The sequence below is a fragment of the Alternaria hordeiaustralica genome, assembly GCF_023758085.1.
Source record: "Alternaria hordeiaustralica strain BMP 2776 chromosome Unknown scaffold_1, whole genome shotgun sequence".
Lineage (NCBI taxonomy): Eukaryota > Fungi > Ascomycota > Dothideomycetes > Pleosporales > Pleosporaceae > Alternaria > Alternaria hordeiaustralica.
The window spans coordinates 1,576,616-1,594,524 of record NW_026056773.1 but is presented as its reverse complement, the minus strand read 5'-3'; the positions used below and the strand labels follow the sequence as shown (position 1 = coordinate 1,594,524).

At 54.5% G+C, this 17,909-nt stretch overlaps 9 protein-coding genes across 9 annotated transcripts; 3 read left to right on the top strand and 6 right to left on the bottom strand.

Annotated features, from left to right (window-relative positions):
• Positions 1 to 1,517: 1,517 nt before the first annotated feature.
• J4E84_000487 (uncharacterized protein) lies at positions 1,518 to 2,498 on the bottom strand (the record flags this gene model as incomplete). Its single annotated transcript, XM_049383126.1, has 1 exon — positions 1,518 to 2,498. One exon carries the CDS (start codon positions 2,496 to 2,498, stop codon positions 1,518 to 1,520), a length of 981 nt encoding a protein of 326 aa, XP_049248644.1.
• Positions 2,499 to 3,791: 1,293 nt separating this feature from the next.
• Positions 3,792 to 6,348, bottom strand: J4E84_000486 (uncharacterized protein; the record flags this gene model as incomplete). The annotated part of the gene is made up of 5 exons (XM_049383125.1): positions 3,792 to 4,309; positions 4,359 to 4,579; positions 4,631 to 5,054; positions 5,105 to 5,284; positions 5,334 to 6,348. The coding sequence occupies 5 exons, from the start codon at positions 6,346 to 6,348 to the stop codon at positions 3,792 to 3,794; spliced, it is 2,358 nt and encodes a 785-aa protein (XP_049248643.1).
• A 492-nt stretch (positions 6,349 to 6,840) lies between these two features.
• On the top strand, positions 6,841 to 7,528 carry J4E84_000485 (uncharacterized protein; the record flags this gene model as incomplete). Its single annotated transcript, XM_049383124.1, has 4 exons — positions 6,841 to 6,887; positions 6,936 to 7,067; positions 7,122 to 7,382; positions 7,441 to 7,528. The coding sequence occupies 4 exons, from the start codon at positions 6,841 to 6,843 to the stop codon at positions 7,526 to 7,528; spliced, it is 528 nt and encodes a 175-aa protein (XP_049248642.1).
• A 212-nt stretch (positions 7,529 to 7,740) lies between these two features.
• J4E84_000484 (uncharacterized protein) lies at positions 7,741 to 9,131 on the bottom strand (the record flags this gene model as incomplete). Its single annotated transcript, XM_049383123.1, has 2 exons — positions 7,741 to 8,991; positions 9,042 to 9,131. 2 exons carry the CDS (start codon positions 9,129 to 9,131, stop codon positions 7,741 to 7,743), a joined length of 1,341 nt encoding a protein of 446 aa, XP_049248641.1.
• Positions 9,132 to 9,391: 260 nt separating this feature from the next.
• J4E84_000483 (uncharacterized protein) lies at positions 9,392 to 12,830 on the top strand (the record flags this gene model as incomplete). The annotated part of the gene is made up of 12 exons (XM_049383122.1): positions 9,392 to 9,427; positions 9,481 to 9,526; positions 9,577 to 9,607; positions 9,657 to 9,696; positions 9,749 to 9,845; positions 9,893 to 10,225; positions 10,273 to 10,399; positions 10,487 to 10,522; positions 10,572 to 10,656; positions 10,705 to 10,750; positions 10,801 to 12,617; positions 12,675 to 12,830. The coding sequence occupies 12 exons, from the start codon at positions 9,392 to 9,394 to the stop codon at positions 12,828 to 12,830; spliced, it is 2,850 nt and encodes a 949-aa protein (XP_049248640.1).
• Positions 12,831 to 13,249: 419 nt separating this feature from the next.
• Positions 13,250 to 14,662, bottom strand: INT6 (eukaryotic translation initiation factor 3 subunit E; the record flags this gene model as incomplete). Its single annotated transcript, XM_049383121.1, has 3 exons — positions 13,250 to 13,463; positions 13,518 to 14,113; positions 14,162 to 14,662. 3 exons carry the CDS (start codon positions 14,660 to 14,662, stop codon positions 13,250 to 13,252), a joined length of 1,311 nt encoding a protein of 436 aa, XP_049248639.1.
• A 225-nt stretch (positions 14,663 to 14,887) lies between these two features.
• On the top strand, positions 14,888 to 15,662 carry J4E84_000481 (uncharacterized protein; the record flags this gene model as incomplete). The annotated part of the gene is made up of 2 exons (XM_049383120.1): positions 14,888 to 14,999; positions 15,052 to 15,662. 2 exons carry the CDS (start codon positions 14,888 to 14,890, stop codon positions 15,660 to 15,662), a joined length of 723 nt encoding a protein of 240 aa, XP_049248638.1.
• A 432-nt stretch (positions 15,663 to 16,094) lies between these two features.
• J4E84_000480 (uncharacterized protein) lies at positions 16,095 to 16,742 on the bottom strand (the record flags this gene model as incomplete). Its single annotated transcript, XM_049383119.1, has 1 exon — positions 16,095 to 16,742. The coding sequence occupies one exon, from the start codon at positions 16,740 to 16,742 to the stop codon at positions 16,095 to 16,097; it is 648 nt and encodes a 215-aa protein (XP_049248637.1).
• Positions 16,743 to 16,846: 104 nt separating this feature from the next.
• J4E84_000479 (uncharacterized protein) lies at positions 16,847 to 17,503 on the bottom strand (the record flags this gene model as incomplete). The annotated part of the gene is made up of 2 exons (XM_049383118.1): positions 16,847 to 17,221; positions 17,300 to 17,503. The coding sequence occupies 2 exons, from the start codon at positions 17,501 to 17,503 to the stop codon at positions 16,847 to 16,849; spliced, it is 579 nt and encodes a 192-aa protein (XP_049248636.1).
• Positions 17,504 to 17,909: the final 406 nt, after the last annotated feature.

Genomic DNA, 17,909 nt, shown 5'->3' with positions numbered 1-17,909 from the left:
CTTGTTTTGCGATCTGGTACTGGCAGAGCAGATATCACCTATCCTTCATCGCAGCGAACCACTCTCTACACGACGACTTCACGGTTCATTTTGCGTACTATGTCAGCTTCTGTGAAACCTTCCGACCCATATACTTGGACTTACTAGGCGGGTGCAAAGATGATCACAGACATCAGAGACCGCGACTCATTGGAGGCTTCTACGGCATCCTCGAGTGTTCAAATCTTCTGTGCCCCTACGAAAAGGCTGCATTCCCATGAATACAGTTTTATACCAACAAGAATATATATTCAAGGTGGGGAGGTAGTATTGGAGCATAGCCGGGTCGCTCAGAAGCATGACATGCGACCAGATCTCCGGTTGCAGAAGAGGCGAAATGGTGTATCGTAAAGACTGGATCGTCAGTAGGGTCAACACACGATCCTGATCACTGCTGTTGTGGCATAACTCGCAGAGGTGCCAACAATGAGGTCGTTTGCGATAGGACATGTGAAGCACATGTATCCATTGATTTCTCTTCGGGGACATTTGACGCAAATAGCCTGGTCTCTTGCACTGGATTGTACCATGAGCTCCAAAGTACGCAGAGCGTCTTATAGATCCGAACCAGTTGCATAAGGCAATGATGAATGTCTTGACGGATAACGTTAGAGCTTGCTATCAGAACCCAGAGAAAAGTTAGTAGCAGATACCACAAACCCGTCTTACCTATCCCCCTGTTGACAAACTCCGCAAGTCCCACGCATCTCCATCCTCCTCTTACCATACCAATTCGTGTTGTTTACCCAGCAGATCGTCGCCCTAAAGAAATTAGTGTTGGTGAAAGCAAACTCATCCGCGTCGTGCCCCTCACTCCTCACCCATCTCAACAGAAAAAAAATGTTTGCCCCTCCACCCCTCCTTCAACAACACCCCGCCATGCCCCTCGTTTGCTTCCCTCGTTTGACCTTCTGCCCTCTGCCCCTCCAATAGTGCCGTAATCGACAACGCTTTGCTCAACTTGCCCAATCTGGTAACGTCATGCTGTCGCTCCCGACGCTGCGCGAGTGAAGGGCGTCACTTTGCCGTTTCTGCCTCATACATACGTCCCATCACTTTATTTTCGCCGCAGATTTGATATCCTTGAGATTGCCTTGACTGGAAGCTGTCGCGTGTCGAAATCGCGATAGCCGTTGTGCGTTCTCGCGCCAACGCATCTCTAAGTTTGTTTCGATTCATGCATTTGCATAGACAATTTCAAACCGAGCAGAGTACGTAACAACTGAGGAAGCCAGCTCTGTACTTTGCGGGTCTTCTCTCACGTGTGCCTGTGCCTAGATTATGCTTAAAACATGTTCAAAGGGTAAGTGCATCTATCGACTTGGTCATGAGAATTATAATATTCGGGTATCTCTCGTGTTCATACCGCCGACAAACAAATATATCTACAGGTCTATAGCAGCTCCTGAACATCGTCTAACCATCTTGATAGTAATCTATAGTCGTGTGCGAATTGGCTGTCGCCCTCATGCGCCGTCTCAGCCCTCGAGCTTCGCCAGCGCCTTCCTCAGTTCATCCTCCCTCTTCCCAAGCACAGGCAGACCTCTATCTACACAAGCTCTCTCGAGCTCTTGCTTCCCGAGAGCTGCCCATCCGCCATCGCGTTCAATCAACTTGTCGTCCGTCTTCAAATACTCCAACTTCTTCCTGACATTGCGCTGCAACAGGAACTTGGGGGCTGTGACAGGAAGCCAGTCGAACAGCGCCGGATAGCAGTCGAGTTGTGCGGCGGTAAGCGAGAGTTCAAAGAGTGTCATCTCGTTCCAGTTCTTCGTGGTGACTGGCATGACTTGTCCACTCTTTGGCAGGGTGACAGAAGGCGTGTCAGAAGATGTGCTGCCAATAGGTGGTCGATCCCTGCTCATCAGTCGCATGGCGTCTAGAGCAATCCTTCTTAGCCGGTCTTGTCGCTTGTCTTCACGCTTGCGTAACGCGCGCTGGACCTGCTGGGGTATCCGGCATGCCTCTGGAATGACGGGCGTGATGTACATAACAACGAGTGGTAACCACTCTCCAAGTAACAAGACCAAGAAGCCGAACGCTGGCAATCTCAAAGTGTCTAGCCTACTCCTTTGCACAATCTGCCATTCCGCCCTTGACAAAACCTCGGTTATATCTTTGTTGGGTGTTTGAGCGGCCTTTTGGCGCAGCGTCTTTGCAAGTTTGGATGTTTGCCGGACATGCGATATGCCCGTTTTGTAGAAAGTAAGGTATGCGCGACCGGCGCGATATAGCCACTTGACGACGTTCTGCTCTGGTGTTCGTGCGGGAACAGATATATCGGGGGCGTATGTGAACGGTGGTGGGTTCAGTTTCTCTTTCGCTCGCAGTGTGGGGACGGTTGTGGCTTTCGAGGTGGGTGTTTGCGCAGGAACGAGAGGGGGGGACTGAGGCTTTCTGGGAGAAGTTGTCTTCGTGGGTATAGCCGTCTTGGTTGCTTTGGCGGGAGAAGGTGGCATGGCCCCGCCATATCCTGTGGTTTTCACCGACGCCGCTGTGGATGAGGCATACGCCCTCCTTTGTGTCTCCCATCGTTTTGTAAGAATCCTCCTCTGTGTGGTATTCCTCGATCCATCATGCCACGTCTGACTTCCTAATGCTGGCGCAATGGCACGCATGTGTACACCGCGGCGGCATTGTAGGTTTGCGACGACACCATTCAATCGCGCCGGTATGACCAGGGTAGAAAACATCGGCAGTGGTTTCCTGATCGGGTGGTTAGGGACGTGACTCTGCGAATGCTGAAGTACATGTAGCCGCTGAGCGAGGGCGGGCTCTAGTGGTGACGTTTCTCATTCGTAGGGAAAGAAAAAACTGGGTCAAGCTGATCCCTGTCCGCGCGCCTCCGACACGCGACACGATGTCATCACACCTCGTGTTTGCACTAACTCGACTTGGTAGACTAATGACCGTCGTGATTGCATGATGTACATTTAAAGTCGTCGCTATGATGTTGAGCAATACAGCGAAGTCTGAATGATTTGAAATGTCCTGTCTATGCCGTAATGGACGCCGCATTCCTTCGTCAATTCCACCACTGGCTGCGCCTGATCGTACCCATATCTACAATAACGTAAAAAAGTTTCAAAGCGCCAACCAGCCCTCGATGACCTATGAAAACCGCTTGCACATATGCGTAGCATCCATATTGTGCGCCAAGTAACACCTCGCAGAACGCTAAATCGGATCAGATAAGGAAAGGAAACGCCATACGTTAGGACCAAGGAAACTCGTAGAAGATACAGGAGCCGGGCATGGGCAGGCCAGAGAAATGAAAACGAAAAGGGGCAAAACATGAAAAGCAGTTAAGAATCGGACCAGGGCCTTATCCAGGTTTGAATTCGCACGTCAACCAGGGGGTAGGCCGCTAGAATCGTGAGTCGCGTGGGTACGTGGGTAATGAACAAGTCGCCAGGGAATTGTCGCAAGGGTACTCCATGGTGTTGTTGCGTGGAATGAGGATGCGAGGGCCTTGGAGCTTCACCAGTTATGGCCAAAGCAGATAGCACGGGTCCAGAATGGGTTATTGTCTGTTCGATGAGCTGGCTCGTGGGAGATACATGGCTATTTGCAAGGGCTGGGTAAAGGGCGCAGTCGGGTTTGATCGGTTGGATATACACCATGTCGATACATGTGTGGAGGGAGCGGTATACAGGATTTGGGCTATTGTAGTAATGTCGAGTTTATCTGTTGGAAAGGTTCGAGAAAGCCGTGTTTGCTGTCTAGGCTTCTGGAAGTACGGAATGGGACTTTTAGCGTTGATACTGAGCCAATTGGGCCATGATCTCATTCATATCCGGCGCGGGGCCAGCCTGAGTAGGTGTCTGCACTGGTGGAGCGACAGCCTGGCTCTGGTTGGCGAAAAGAGAAGCAAGCGCGGGGAACTGGTTGCCCAGCTGTGCGAGATGCGGCTGGGACTGAGCACTGAAGCCAGGTGTTTGCGCAGGGCTAGGCACTTGAGCTAGCAGGCGTGCAAGATCAGCGTTCAATCCCTGGTTCGGCGCGGGTTGCGTATTCTGAGGCATATTATTGCCGGACATTGCGCCGAGGAGCTGAGACAAGCTCGCACCGTCGAGAGATGCAATGAGGTTAGAGATATTCGGCTGACTGGTCGGCAGGGATGGGAAGGGGTTGTTTGGCTGGGGAAAGTGCGGGGGTAGGGTCTGAGCGAAGCCGTACGAGGATGATGGTGGCAGGACCGGGCGAGATTGGCTTTGTTTGGCATTGTTGACGAGGAGGCCAGCGGTCGTGGGGTCAAGATCGGCATATTCTGGGCACATGAGTCAGTAATCGCTCATGTGTATCATAAGCAATCGTACCGTTGAACTGGACGTTGTTTGCACCGCCACGTCGGTCGAATATCTGGACGCTAACTTTGCCCTTGGTAAGGCCAGTAGTATCAAGCCTCACAATGGCCAAAACTCCCTCAAGGATCTGTCTTCGAACTACAGCTGGTTCAGGGAACCGACCACTCAATATCAGGACATTACTACGGAGATTTTGCGAGCGGAAAGTATCCTCGACGTAGCGGATGAAGTCACTACCACTGGATTAGCGACCTTGATATAATAGCTGTTAGTTCCGAACTTACCGAGGGAGACCTTCGTTGAGCACAAGAATCTGGATGTCAGGCACCTCGTGGGGCAATCGGCGCCGCAGGTCCAATCCATCCTCTGTGTAGTCGCGACGCGGGGACGGGCTTCTGTGCCTGCGTGGTGGTGTTCTGGACCGGCTACGGTATCGCGTATCAAATCTGTCTCGGCTTCTGTCCCGCGATCGTACACCCCGAGGCGGGGCTCGCGGCGATGGCGATCGCATGGGCCGATAATCGTCCCGATCACGAAAACGTCGATCTCTAGGGGACATGGAGTTTGGATGCCCTACATAACGATTGTCCCTAGGTGCCGGTCCTGTACCGCCCCGATTGTAATCTGGCGAACGTGAACGTCGACGCGGTGTTGGGTTCGGCGGCTCGATCTTCTTCGTGTTGCGCTGTGGCTTGGAGATCTCAAGGTCTGTCATAGTTAGTCGACTGTCCAGCAGTAGAGTGATTGACATGACATACGCATCTTCCTGCCGCGCACTGCCTGCCCTTGCTCGGCATCCAGAGCTCTGCGACATGATTCCGAGTCCAAGAACTGAACAAAGCCATATGCCTGTTTGATTGATATCTGCGCAAGCCTGCCGTGGCGGTAGAAACGGTGGAAGATGTCTCGCTTGGTGACTTTTTCGGTGGGGAGGTTTCCTAGGAATCGGTTAGGCGCATCCTTGGTGCAAAAACAGTCCCAGCTCACCAATGAAGAGACGCGAACCCATGGGAAACTGGTCCCATTGCCCCTCCGTCACAAACTTCCTCTCCTGATCCAAAAACTCCTCGTATCTCCTGTTGACCTCGGGCGGCCACCGCTGATCCTCATCGTCGGGCGTTTCGCTACGATCACCCGGCTGCTGCTGAGCCTGACTGGGCGTCGAAAAGTCCTGACTCTGCACGTTCAAGGGCTGGAGGGAGCCATTGCCTCTCTGCTGGGCAATGGGAGCTTGCTGACTCTGTGGATGATAGGATCTGATGTCATCGCTGGGGTTATAGTTGGGGTGCGTAGCGGGCTGTTCTTGGGTGGGTGGTCGAGCAGGAAGATTGGTGGCCGAGGGCAACGACGAGGCATGGTGCTGTGTCTGCGGCGACTGGGAGGACATTTGTGCAGAGGCATATTGGGCTGCAGGCGCATTGTTGGCAGCAGGTGTCAGAGAGTCCAAGAGGGCTTGTACGTCAACATTGGAGCCAGTGTGCGCGTCAGTCTGGTAGTGAGCGCCTTGGGCAGACTGGGCGGGCGCTTGCTGAGCAGCATAGGCATGGTCATGGGGGTATGGGTACGCAGAAGAAAGACCTTGAGCAGCGGGCGGCGGCGCGTCAGTGGCCGACGCAGCGCGCGACTGGAGCTGTGCGGTGAAATTCTGCATTGAAGAGGTATCATGCGGCTGCGTACCCATGCCGCCGCCAAACGCAGCCGACTGCGCGAACGCCCCCGGCGCATCGTGCCCTGCCCCTTGTGCGCCTATACTCTGGAAGCTGGCGGTCGAAGATGGGTCGGCGAAGTACGGCGTCGACGTGTTCGCGTTCGCGTGGGAGCTGTGGGCGGGCGCGGCAGAGTCGTTGCTGTGGGAGACATGACTATAGTTCGCATCCATGTGCTCTACGAGGATGGGGATGTTGGCGGGCGACGGGACGTTTTGCGGGCGCGGGCTCTCGGGCGTCAGCGACTGGTGCCGTATGTGCTCAGCTTGTTGCGGCGGACTCGAGTTGGGTCTCATGTAGACTGCGGAGCCAGAGCGCAGAGCTGGCAGACAAGGCGTGGTGAAGGAGTCAACTCAAAGCATCTACGAAAACGCACCGTCGCGACAAGGGCTGGAGAGCTGCAGGTGGAGCACTAGGAGAAGACGAGCGGATGGCGGGGCTGGCTAGATGCTACCTAGGTATATGTGATGGATGAGGCAGACGCGACAGCCACAGGCACAGAAGCGAGAGCGGGCCCCGTAAAAGTGGCAAGAGACGGTGGTGCAGTCAGGAAATATCAGGAAGAGAGATGTAGTGCAGCAGATGTTGGGATTCGGCGCCGCATCGACTCCGAGGAGCCTGGATTCGAGAACTTGCCTGGCTAAGCTTCGTCCACGTGATGCGTTTTAGTCTGCTTCTAGCGTCCGTTTTATGGTTAAAATGGTCATGTTGATCCTAGCTCGAGCTATTGCGGTTGCGACATGATCTCATCTTGACAAAGGCCAACGTGAGCAATTTGCGCAACCGTCATGCTGCGACGCTTCATTTTTCACACGCTAGTCTTCTCTCCTGCGCCGTTGCCAGCGGTGCGCCGGATAATTCACTGTCGAGGGCATAGCAGCAGTGCCACTGGCGACGAGGTCCAGGCTGCACGCGCCTGGCTCGCGGAGCTCCATGCAGAGACGATCCCTTTCAAGAGCATTGGCGAATTGAGCTTCAGCAGATCATCAGGACCGGGCGGCCAAAATGTAAACAAGTATGACACACTACACCACTTTTTAACACGGCGCTATACTAAACAGGCACCAAGAGTCAATTCTAAAGCTACGTTGAAGGTGCCTCTCGACGCGTTGCTGCACCACATCCCTGCAGCCCTACATGGCGAAATTAGACGTTCTCGCTACGTTGCTGCTAGATCCAATGCTATAATAGTCCAGGCCGACGACAGTCGAAAGCAGAGCGACAATGCTCAGAGCTGCTACAGGCGCATATACGAGGCCATTGCCCGAGCCGGACAAGATGCTGTGCCCGCCGAGACGTCGGCAGCACAGGTGCAGCGTGTCAAACAACTGTATGTCGTCGCACTTCCGATAGCCCAGGCGACGGCCCGAAAGCTGATAAGACGCCAGACAGAAGGCAGATAACGAGCGCCGCCTCAAGAGCAAGAAGCAGCAGAGCGCTAAGAAGACGTCGCGACGAAGCCGGGGTGACGAGTGAAGCGGTCTGCGGGGAAGCGGCCTGCCACAGCACCATAGCTCAGCGCAACGTGCAGGTGACGTGGTTCTACCGTTGAATCGTAGTGCATCTCACGATAGTGCGAGCATGACTGTAGCGGTGTAGTGTGGCGTGCCCCCCGATAAGAGATAGGAAGAATACTTGATGCACGAGTGCTCGGTACGATTAGTCTGCTGACCAAGTCCCTTGATCCTTCACGTTTCCGTGACGGCAGAAAGTTTCTGGAGCGTTTCATTCGCAGCCCAGTACTTGATGCCTGTCTGAGATAGCAACTTTGCTTCGTCTTTCTTCCCTTGCTTCCGCAGCAATTCGCCCAATCTAGCAACCTGATCGCCGGATCCTTGACCGTCTTCCATCGCTCGCACATACTTGCGGAGTGCTGCACGCGACGCCTTCTGCAAGGACGAATCGCTATCCGCGAGTAACCGATGCAGAGATAACAATTGTCGAACAGCGACTTCGGAGATGGAGGCAATCTCCTTGGGATGTTGCTGAACGGTAGAGCTTATCAAGTCCAGGGCCTTGCTCAATGCAAGGGCAATCTCCGGGTCGCTTGGGTCGCAGCCAAATAGCAGCATGCGGAACCTGCAGATGGCAGTTTCTACAGCATGGGGAGAGTTCTCTTGCAGGTAATCTAGCACGTGCTGCAAGATGCGTGGTATGCAGGCTAGCTGACTAAACTCGGCAAACATGTCGAAGAACTTCTCCGCGAGTTTGGGCTTGCCCTGGAACTGCTTCATGGCGGAGTCAAAGACTGCCAGTGGGATAGCACCAGTGAGCACTGGCGCAGACGCCAGGTTCTGCAGCGCCACCTCGTCCACACCATCGTCCTGCTTCAGGCTGGGATTTACATCCTCTGCCGTCACTTCGGGAAGCGCAATCATGTCTTCGTCGCCGTCCTCGTCTGTGCCTGGCTTCTTTGTACGATCAATGTCCAGACCGAGAATCTTGCGCCGGCCAGCGATCTTGCCAACGTAAATGGTCTCCAGCTTTGCGTATTCCCGCCACATAACCTCGGAGTTCTTGCAGAAGCGTAGTCCTCGCTGCATGTAGCTTCGCGCATTCGTAATGTCCGCCTGCGTATCCATGAAGTAGTTGGCCGCGAGGATCCATATGTCGGGCTTGGTGGGGTGGAGTCGAGCGACAGATGTGAAGATGTCGTTCAGCCGCTTGTATGCCTTATCCTTGCGCGCAAAGTCGATGTACTGCATCCATAGTACCAGGTCGCCCGAGAATTTGCGCGTCGCCCGGTTGTAGAGGAAGTAGATGGTGCGCTGACCAGAGCCCTTGTACCGTACACCCAGGCGCTTTATTCGTTTGCGGCGGAGGGCGTCGACGTTCTTCTCGAACTCAATGTATCGCATGTAGTCTTCGGGGTGCGAGCCGCGTGCATTGATAATGTGCTCGAAATCCGAGCGCTTCTTCGCTATGGAGCTGATTTCTTCCTATGGCGTGTTAGCGAAGCTGGCGTTGCGCGCATGGCGGGCTAGCATACCCGTGTGAAGATTTTCTTGCGCTCAAGCTCGTTCAGCTCGGTCGCCGACTGCTCGAGGTAAAAACGCGCCTTGTCACTGGGTCCGGCCATGTCTGCGCGTCCGAGGTGTTGCTGCTGGCAGAGTTGGGATAGAAAAGTTGACTTCTCTAGAAAAAAGTTAGGCTAAAGTTGCTCCCGCGGGTAGCGCCTTGGCCTACGGACCTCGGAAGCGCGAACCCTGGCCATTGCAACCTGTGGACTTCAGGAGACGCGCGTGTTGGACTGCGCATCATCAATTCTCGACGCTCTTTTGCCGCTTTTTCCTCGTTCAATGGTCCAGCGCTGCTGAAAACCTTCCTAAATTCTCTACCATGGTCAAGGACAAGGACGGCGACACTGTCGCTACGGTACGCGCAGTCCGGCCTCACCCCCGAGAGCTCCGCATGCTCACCAGATGTAGTTCAATGGGAAATGGATATCATATTCGCATACCGCCATGGCCTACTGTACGTTCCTATGTGCTTGACGGATATCAACGGACTAACAAATCCCCAAGGTGCCTTTGTCGGAGCCCTCATAGTCGGAATGTACGCTTCTCACTCTCTACTACCCCACGACGTGGCTGAACACCCACAGATGGCTACACTACCACAAGATTGTGCAAAACGAGTTTTATGTTAGTCCCCGAGGACCACACCAGGCCCAGAGCCAACCATTGACGTGCCCAGGGTTACCCAGATGAATGGTTTCCATCCGTGTCCGCGACCATCGGCGACCGCTACCCGGAGCGTTCGGTCTTCATGCTCTTCATCGCCCTGACATCTGGTATGGAACGAGACACAGCGCACAAAGGCATATGCTAAGCTTTACAGGCCCAAGATTCGCCCTCGTCGGCCTTTGGTACATCTTGACCCGCCGACCCAACTCGTCCCTACCCAAGTTCATCGCTGGCGTTGGCATCTTTCGGACCTTGACCTGTGGAGGATGGACATATGTGACTTCTACCGATGACCACGACTGGCACGATATTTTCATGATCTCATACCTTGTTGCGACGCTACCGTGGACCCTGGGCTGTGTTGCTCTGAGCCCTAAGAACCCCACTGCCCTCAAGTACCGAAAGGTCCTTGCTGGCAGCTTCTTCGGAACTCTGGTGCCGTTGATCTACTTCTTCATCCAGCACAAGGTGCACCGAGTGGCTGGAGGTACGTTTGACAATTCCACTGTTTTGCCATCGCTAACGTCTTCACAGCATATACCATCTACGCTTTCTTCGAATGGGCACTGGTCTTGCTCGATGTAGGCTTCGATGCCGTCACCATGATCGAGTTCCAGCACTTGGAGGTTGTCATAAAGGATGTTCGAGGTGTATCTCGCCTGTACGTTCCTCGTCTTCCAATATAGATAGACACGCATCACGAATCTATACTTCTTATGGACACTTTCTGATAAGACATGTCTTGTAGTGCGGGCTCCAAGTCGACATCCGACAGTATCCAGGAGTAAGTCACTACTGCTTCCCGAGGCTCTGCGCGTCACTGACAGGAGCAGAAAAAACAAGGAAATGAGCGCGACCTTTTCAGGTGCCTTTTCTTGGTTCGGACTCATCTATGCTGCTGCAGACGTGTACAACGGCGTAAGTGGCATTGCGCGGTGTCATTGGACGTGACTAAATACTGTACAGTTTGTCTTCTGGTCCATGCTGACTTCACTCGGTGTCTGCGTCTGGTGTATGTAGGAATAATCCTGTGCGATCGTGATATCTGCTGATTATATTTAGACTTCCCTCTCTGGCACATGGGTATCTCTGGCTACGAGGCCTTGGTCATGTGCACCGTCACTCCCTTCTTCCTCGGCATCAAGCCCCTCCGCTATCTGGCTACTCGCTACGTCTGGTTCTTCCACCTGCTGTCGCTCTCCGGACTTCTCGCATTTCTTGCCAAGACACCCGTCAACCGACTCTTTGCCGTTGGCTTCGGTCTGTCAATGTCATGTATCGCATGGTCTGCCACCTTCTATGCCGAACGGTCTCAACCCCACCGCCTTGAAGCACGCATTTCCGCTTTTGCTATTGGTCTGATCGCCTCTAGCATTGCGAAGTTTGCCTTTTGGACCAACAACCCGATTTGGCCAATCATGCACGAGGCAAACGGCGGATGGAACAGGACTGGATTCGTAGTAGCTCTCTTCTCGATACTCATATCGACCAGATCTACCGCCAGTTCTGGCGCAGATGTGCCAGCTCAAGGCCCAACTAAGGGGTCTTCTGTCTTTGCGAGCTTTGGCCTAGCGGGTGTCATGTTCGCCATGCACTCGCTTCTCTCCGATTCGAGCACGATGATCTCTTGGGTATGGGAAGGTTACCCTGTTCGGGGTCCGCTGGCTGTACCCCACGGTACCCTGACTCTCCTAGCCATGGGCCTGGGTCTTATGATCGGTTTGTTTGCGCCCAACCTCTCAAGGTCATGGGCCTTTTACGGCGTAGGCTCTATCGGTGCTGCCGTTTTGACAACCACCAGCCACTGGACTGGTTTCTATGGAGCCTTGGTCCTCGCCATGTACACCATGGCAGCAGCACCTGTTCTCATTGCCCATGCGGCGCGCCACTCACCAGGCCGCACATTCGGTCTTGGATTCTTGGTGTACAACTTCATGGTTCTGTTCCACGTCTGGGTAGTAGCGTACGCGTTCGTTCCCGGCGGACCGCTTGTTCGCGAGCACACAGACTGGGTTATGACAGCCATGATGCTCCAGATCGGTGCCGGTATCTTCAGTGTGTCTGCTCAGCCGCCAGCACTCAAGAGCTACAAGGGCAAGGCTGTCATCACGGCAGCTGCCACTAGGCAACGATCCTACTACCTCTACGTTCTAGGTGCTCTAGAGTTGATCGCCATTGCCACCGCCTACCTACGCTTCCCGTCTTATGACTACAAGCCGTATCACCCGGAGACCAAGTCCATCACGGCTGGCATTTGGACCATCCACTTCTCACTTGACAACGATATGTGGTCTTCAGAGTACCGCATGCGCGACCTCATCAAGGAAATGGAAGTCGACGTCATCGGACTCCTCGAAAGCGATCTGCAGCGCATCATCATGGGCAACCGCGACACGACGCAGTTCCTCGCCGAAGACCTAGGCATGTACGTCGACTTCGGCCCAGGACCCAACAAGCACACATGGGGCTCAGCACTGCTCTCCAAATTCCCCATCGTAAACTCAACCCATCATCTTCTCCCCTCACCTGTCGGCGAGCTTGCCCCGGCCATCGAAGCTACCATCGACGCCTACGGTGAGATGATCGACATCTTCGTCTTCCACTCGGGCCAGGAAGAGGACCCCGAGGATCGCCGCCTACAATCAGAATACCTGGCTGAACGCATGAAAGCCACGCCGCGTCCTGCCATCCTCCTCTCGTACCTCGTCATCAAACCCGGTGAGGGCAACTACAACACGTACGTGGGTGAGAAGAGCGGTATGAAGGATATCGACGCGTCAGACTGGGACAGATGGTGCGAGTACATTCTCTACAAGGGCCTGAAGAGGAGTGGATATGCCCGTGTTTCCAGACATACCATCACGGATACCGAACTCCAGGTAAGTTTTCCTTCTGGTTTCCTAGCGTCAGACCAGTGTGCTAATCATGTGATGCAGGTTGGTAAATTCGTCGTTGGCGAGCCGGAGAACGGAAACGAGCTTCTGCATGAGTCGCAGGTTCCTGCCGGGTTGAGGTTCCCGGAGCTGTTCAAGGGTCAGGGTGTCAGAGGGCATAGGTATCACGTCTTCAACGAGCCCAGGTACTATGCTTGATCTGTGGGCATGGACTAGGAAGAGCAGGGGTGAAAGCAAGTCTATCGAGTAGACTGAAAGTGTATGATAGGTTGAGGAAAAAGTGAATATAGTGTTGTTTGATTGCTGATGTTGATTCTTGGATACTACTCATTTCGCATTCACTACTTGCACAGCGTTTATGCGCTGTTGCCCAGGAACACAGACGGCCCTTTTTAGAGCCATGGTAGGACGCCAATACCCATGCATGCAGTGCGCGAGCCTTGCCCACGCCTGATTCGTAAAGCGCCAAATGCCGAACCCAGACTTTTCGATCATTCCTTCATCCCTTTCATGATCGTCATCGTGTCCCCCATCATAGTCTCCCCGCCTCCCCAGAAGCTGTTAGCTTCCCCCCGCATTATGAAACGAACGAGTCGACCGGCTGTAATGTGGCGCGCTCATTTCGCAACAGCTGCGCTCAGGACCTGTGTCCTGAAGAAGCCTCCCTTTGTCCGCTCGATGACTTGTTGGTAGACGGACTGTGGTGGGTGGTTCATGACGACTGTGCCGGCTTGGTAATCGATCTTTGCGTCTACGCGAGTGTCGCGGATGAGGTTGACGATCCACTTCTCACCCTCGTCTTGTGAAAGACCGAGGCGGGTCGAGAGATCCCTAGTCGTGAGTTAGTACGGTTTTGGAAGCGCCGAGAATTGTAGAATGACTCACTTGATGTCGATTCTCTGGTGGATCTTGCAGTAGCTCTCCGAGATGAGATGTCTCGCCGAGTCGACAAACAAGTCTGCGGCGCCCAACAGGAAGAAGTCGTTCTTCAGAATCTCCTCCGTCTCGCTGAGCTTCTTCTGCGCCTCCTCAAAGTCAAAGTCGATGTACAGAGCCTTGATGAAGTCGGTGACGGGGTCGTTGTACTCGTAGCCTTCCTGTCGCACGATCCTGATGAGATCCTTGAGCTGCTTCTGGTACTGGTTCGAGTTCCTGCCACGGTTGCGGCCGGTGATGACGGCAGCAGCGAGGTAGCGCAGGATCCACGGGCAGTTGGTCTGGATGGTGTTGATGTATGCGGGGGAGAAGAACATGTCGGTGAGAGTTTCGCGCGAGGATTCGTGGTTGAAGAGGGGGAAGAGCGACCAGTGGATCAACCAGGTGCGGTGCTGGAGCTGTGCGAGGGGGTTGTTGAAGAGGCGCGTGTCGATGATCTCCTTGAGCTTGTTGATCTCCTCCATGGCCGAGTCCCAGTTGACGGAGAGGATCTCGCAGGCGAGCTTTCCCCAGGTGGCTTCGCGCTCCTTGTCGCCGTCGGTGGTCTGCTGACGTTAGTAACCAGTATGCCGCAGGGCTTCGTAGAAACATACCAGAACGCGGAAGCGGTAGAGCAGCTCAGCGGCGTGTGGGTAGACACCGCACGAGTACTGGAACTGGCCAAACTCGAGCAGCTGGTTGATCATGTCCAAGTCGACGCCATGGCTCTCCTTGAGGTATGCCAAATTCTGCTGCTTGTCGCTGCGCAGGTTGGTGACGACGTTCTCGTCGTCGAGCAAGCCGCTGATCTTGCTGGTGGCCTCCTCGAGCTGGTCGCGCTTCTTGAGGACCTCGTCGCGCTTGGTCTTGAACTCGTCGGACATGTCGTCGAGGCCGTGGACCTCCTGGTGCAGCTGGCCGACGAAGTCGGTCATGTTGGTGGGCTTGAGCAGTTCGAGCAGCAGCTTCTTCTGCTCGACGGTCTGGTCGGCGTCTTCATCGCTGGAGAAGTTGAGGAGCGGGTAGACGAGATGGCGGTCGAGGTTGGGCATGAGCTTGGGGAGCAGCGAGTACTGCTCGGCGACATTTGCGCCGGTTGCCGCTGAGTCCGCCATGGTGGGTGGTTGTGGTGGTGGGAGGAGTTATGGCGATGTCGAGCGTGGTGGGGTGGGCTCGGAAACGAAAAAAGCAGCCGGACTGTGCGCGCGAGGGACCCCAGGCGCTACTTCTGGAGTTGAGCCGCAGACCATGGCCGCAGCATTCACCCCACGGCCCTCGCGACACATCCCTCGACCTTTCGACACGTGGTAGCATACTTTCACCGGCACCGCTCCCTCACAATGCCTCGCTTGCAGTCTCTCGTCCCGCTCCTGCGCCCATTGGCCGCCCCAAGAGCCATCGCATGCCGGCCGCACTTCCGCTTCTCTACAGCGACAAGATGGCAGGCTGAGCGTAAGCTATGCATTCTTCCAGTATAATAGGTACACCAATTGACCCTCAATAGAACCGCCGCCAGACTCCAAGCCCATCGTACAGCCATCCCTCCCACCCAACGCTTCTTCGCAACACCCGACATCACCCCAAGAAGCCCAACGCGCCGCCGACCTTGCCGCAGCAGAGTCTCTCACCGAAGGCGACAGCGCGCAACCGCCCGAGCAGAAGCCGACGCTGCCCTCCAAGCACCCCCGGTCCGACAACAAGCCAGAACAGACACCCTCGCAAGCGAAGCCCGCAAAGGCCGATGACGTCGCGCCCATGCCCTCGACCGCGCCCGCAGACACAGCCGACACAACATCGACGCTCCAGAAGAAGGTCGCCAAGAAGCCAAAGACACCGCGCGCCCCCAAACTATCTCTACCACCGCCCAAGTACGCCGTCTCGAGATCTGCGAACAAGAACCTGCCCATCTACACCGACTACAAGCGAGGAGGCAACTTGCATCTGACGACGGTACGAAAGGTCACCGGTGACTTATCTGCTTTGAGGGACGAGCTGAGAGTCTTCTTGAACAAAAAGAACGAGGACGTCAAGATCAACAGCGTGACACAACATGTCATTGTCAAGGGACATCACACTGCCGAGATTGCTACATTCCTGAAGGCGCGGGGCATGTAGACATGGGCAAGAGAGGGATTTTGTCGCGTGAAAAACGAATGTATATACCATGTTGTAGTACAACTTGTACCATATGGGAAAGAGGGTAGATGAGTAACGTTGGCCATGATTGTTCAGTCAGTATAATGAACTATCCCGTTGCATTAGCGACATCAACAGGCTGAAACCAGCTGGCTTGCACATCACCACCATTTTGTATTTTCGAGTCAGAGATGTGAAGCCTGAGTTCCATTGCTACTATGGACGAGATCTAATCTATACCCCAAGCGTACTTGTAAAAGGCGTCCGAAATTTCCCTACAATTCATTCCATGTCTCAAGTACCGTGTAGAACAAGCTTCTAGTAGAGGTCAGTTGTATCCTGTAAAGTGGGGGTAGACCTATATCTTACCACGGAAATCGCGCGGCGCGATTAGTGAACCTGGACAGGCGATCAAGGAGGAGGGCAGCAAGTCCAGCACTGACCAAAGTAGCACTCCCAGCGACATGGCTTGAAGTTTGTTGCTACGTTGGCGGATGATACGTCGCTGGAGTCGCTGGCGGCGCCGCCCATGTCGGGCATGCAGACCGCCCAGCACTGACCGAAATAGCACTCCCAGTGGCACTTGATCTTAGCCTTTGAAACGGGGTCGTTGGTCGCAGTCTCCTTCTTCACTTCTTCATCACAGACCAGTCCGCAGAGCGACTTGTCTGTGTTGCAAATCTCGCGGCAGACCTTGTGTGGAATGTCTGGAATGTTCTCGATGGCGGTCTCGGTCCCAGCTACTGGCTCAAGAACGGTCTCAGCCCAGCAACTGCCAGAGGTTAAGTCGCAGTGGTAGAGGAAAGCATTCTCAACATGCTCGTTGTTCTCCAGCTGCGTATGGTTTGCAGTGACGGAGATGGACGTGTCGGCATGGAGCTCGGACTCGTCGATGACAATCGCGCCGTTGGCTGCATAAGCAGCTACTCCAGCGACGTCGGTACACTGGCGCGTGCACGTCACATGGAAGCAGATCCAGACGCATTTCTGTGCAGCTTCTTCGCGCTTAGTCGCTGGAGCCACGGAAGTAGCAGAGATGTCGGCAACGACACCCTCCATGGTGGCGGGGTCTGATGCATCGACCTGCTGAGTCTTGTGGCAACTACGGCTGCAGACGTTGCACTATGAGGCTGTCAGTCTCTTTTCTCTCGTAATCAAGACGGCTATGAGAGGTTGGCGCGCCATCCAGAAGATAGCGCACCGGAATAGAGACTTACGTCGGGATCATTGCACCGTATGGGTAGACATTTTTCTTCAGTGAGGTTGTTTTGCTTGCAGAACAGGTTGATGTATATACATCGGTAGCAATTGGCGTCAGCAAAGACATCACCGGGAATGGCGAGTGAGTCGTCGCGCTTAGCCGCTGGAGCCACAGAAGTAGAAGAGATGTCGGCAACGGCCGCGTCAATGGCAGAGACCAAGGCGTTGGTGGAGACAGTGTCCGAGACATCAGTAGAGACATCGACGGGTCCAGCGACAGCTGAACCAACGCCAGCATCCCCGATGGGTGGACAGTGTGGGTTGCACTGTCGGCACATCTACATGTTGTTAGACCTTACCTTCGCCCAGCTCAACTCATCTCGCCAATGCAAGCAAGAAGGCGGGTGAAGACTTACCAGACTGAGGCACCACAGGGTGTCGCATTTGTACTCGCTGAGCTTCCTGTCCTTGCAAACTTTGCCAATCGAGGTTACGCAAGCCGGACAGTTGAGACCAGCAGTTGATACTTCGGTGGAAGCAGCGATGGGTGAAGCGGAGGTCATTGCGACCAAGCTGATGAGGAGGAGAGCGAGCATCTTGAAGAGATTGAACACAGCCATGGCGATGGTCGGAGCGGTGTTTTCTTGTGTGGGTTCAAGAGTAGGTGGGGAGGGGAGAAAGAATAGAAGAAATAAACAAAAGGGAAGCACAGGCCGGAGCGGATCAATGCAAACGGAGCGTGAGCGTGACTGAGGAAAGTGAGGTGAGGACCCGCCGAGGATAGAACGTGTTTGCTGTGGTCACTCGGTGCAGTGAGCCGGTGTGCGAGCGCGCGGGTGCGGTCTCGTAATTGGCCCAAGTATCCCCGTTCTAGGGTACTACTCGAGGTGTGGAACGCGGGGGTCGAAAAGTGAAGGTGAAAGAGAACGACGAAGGAAGACAGACTTGACAGAGCATACTTGCTTGAGGACTAATGGACTGACCAAATGACTTGCGAGTCTTCACGCCTCTGGTTGCCCATCGATA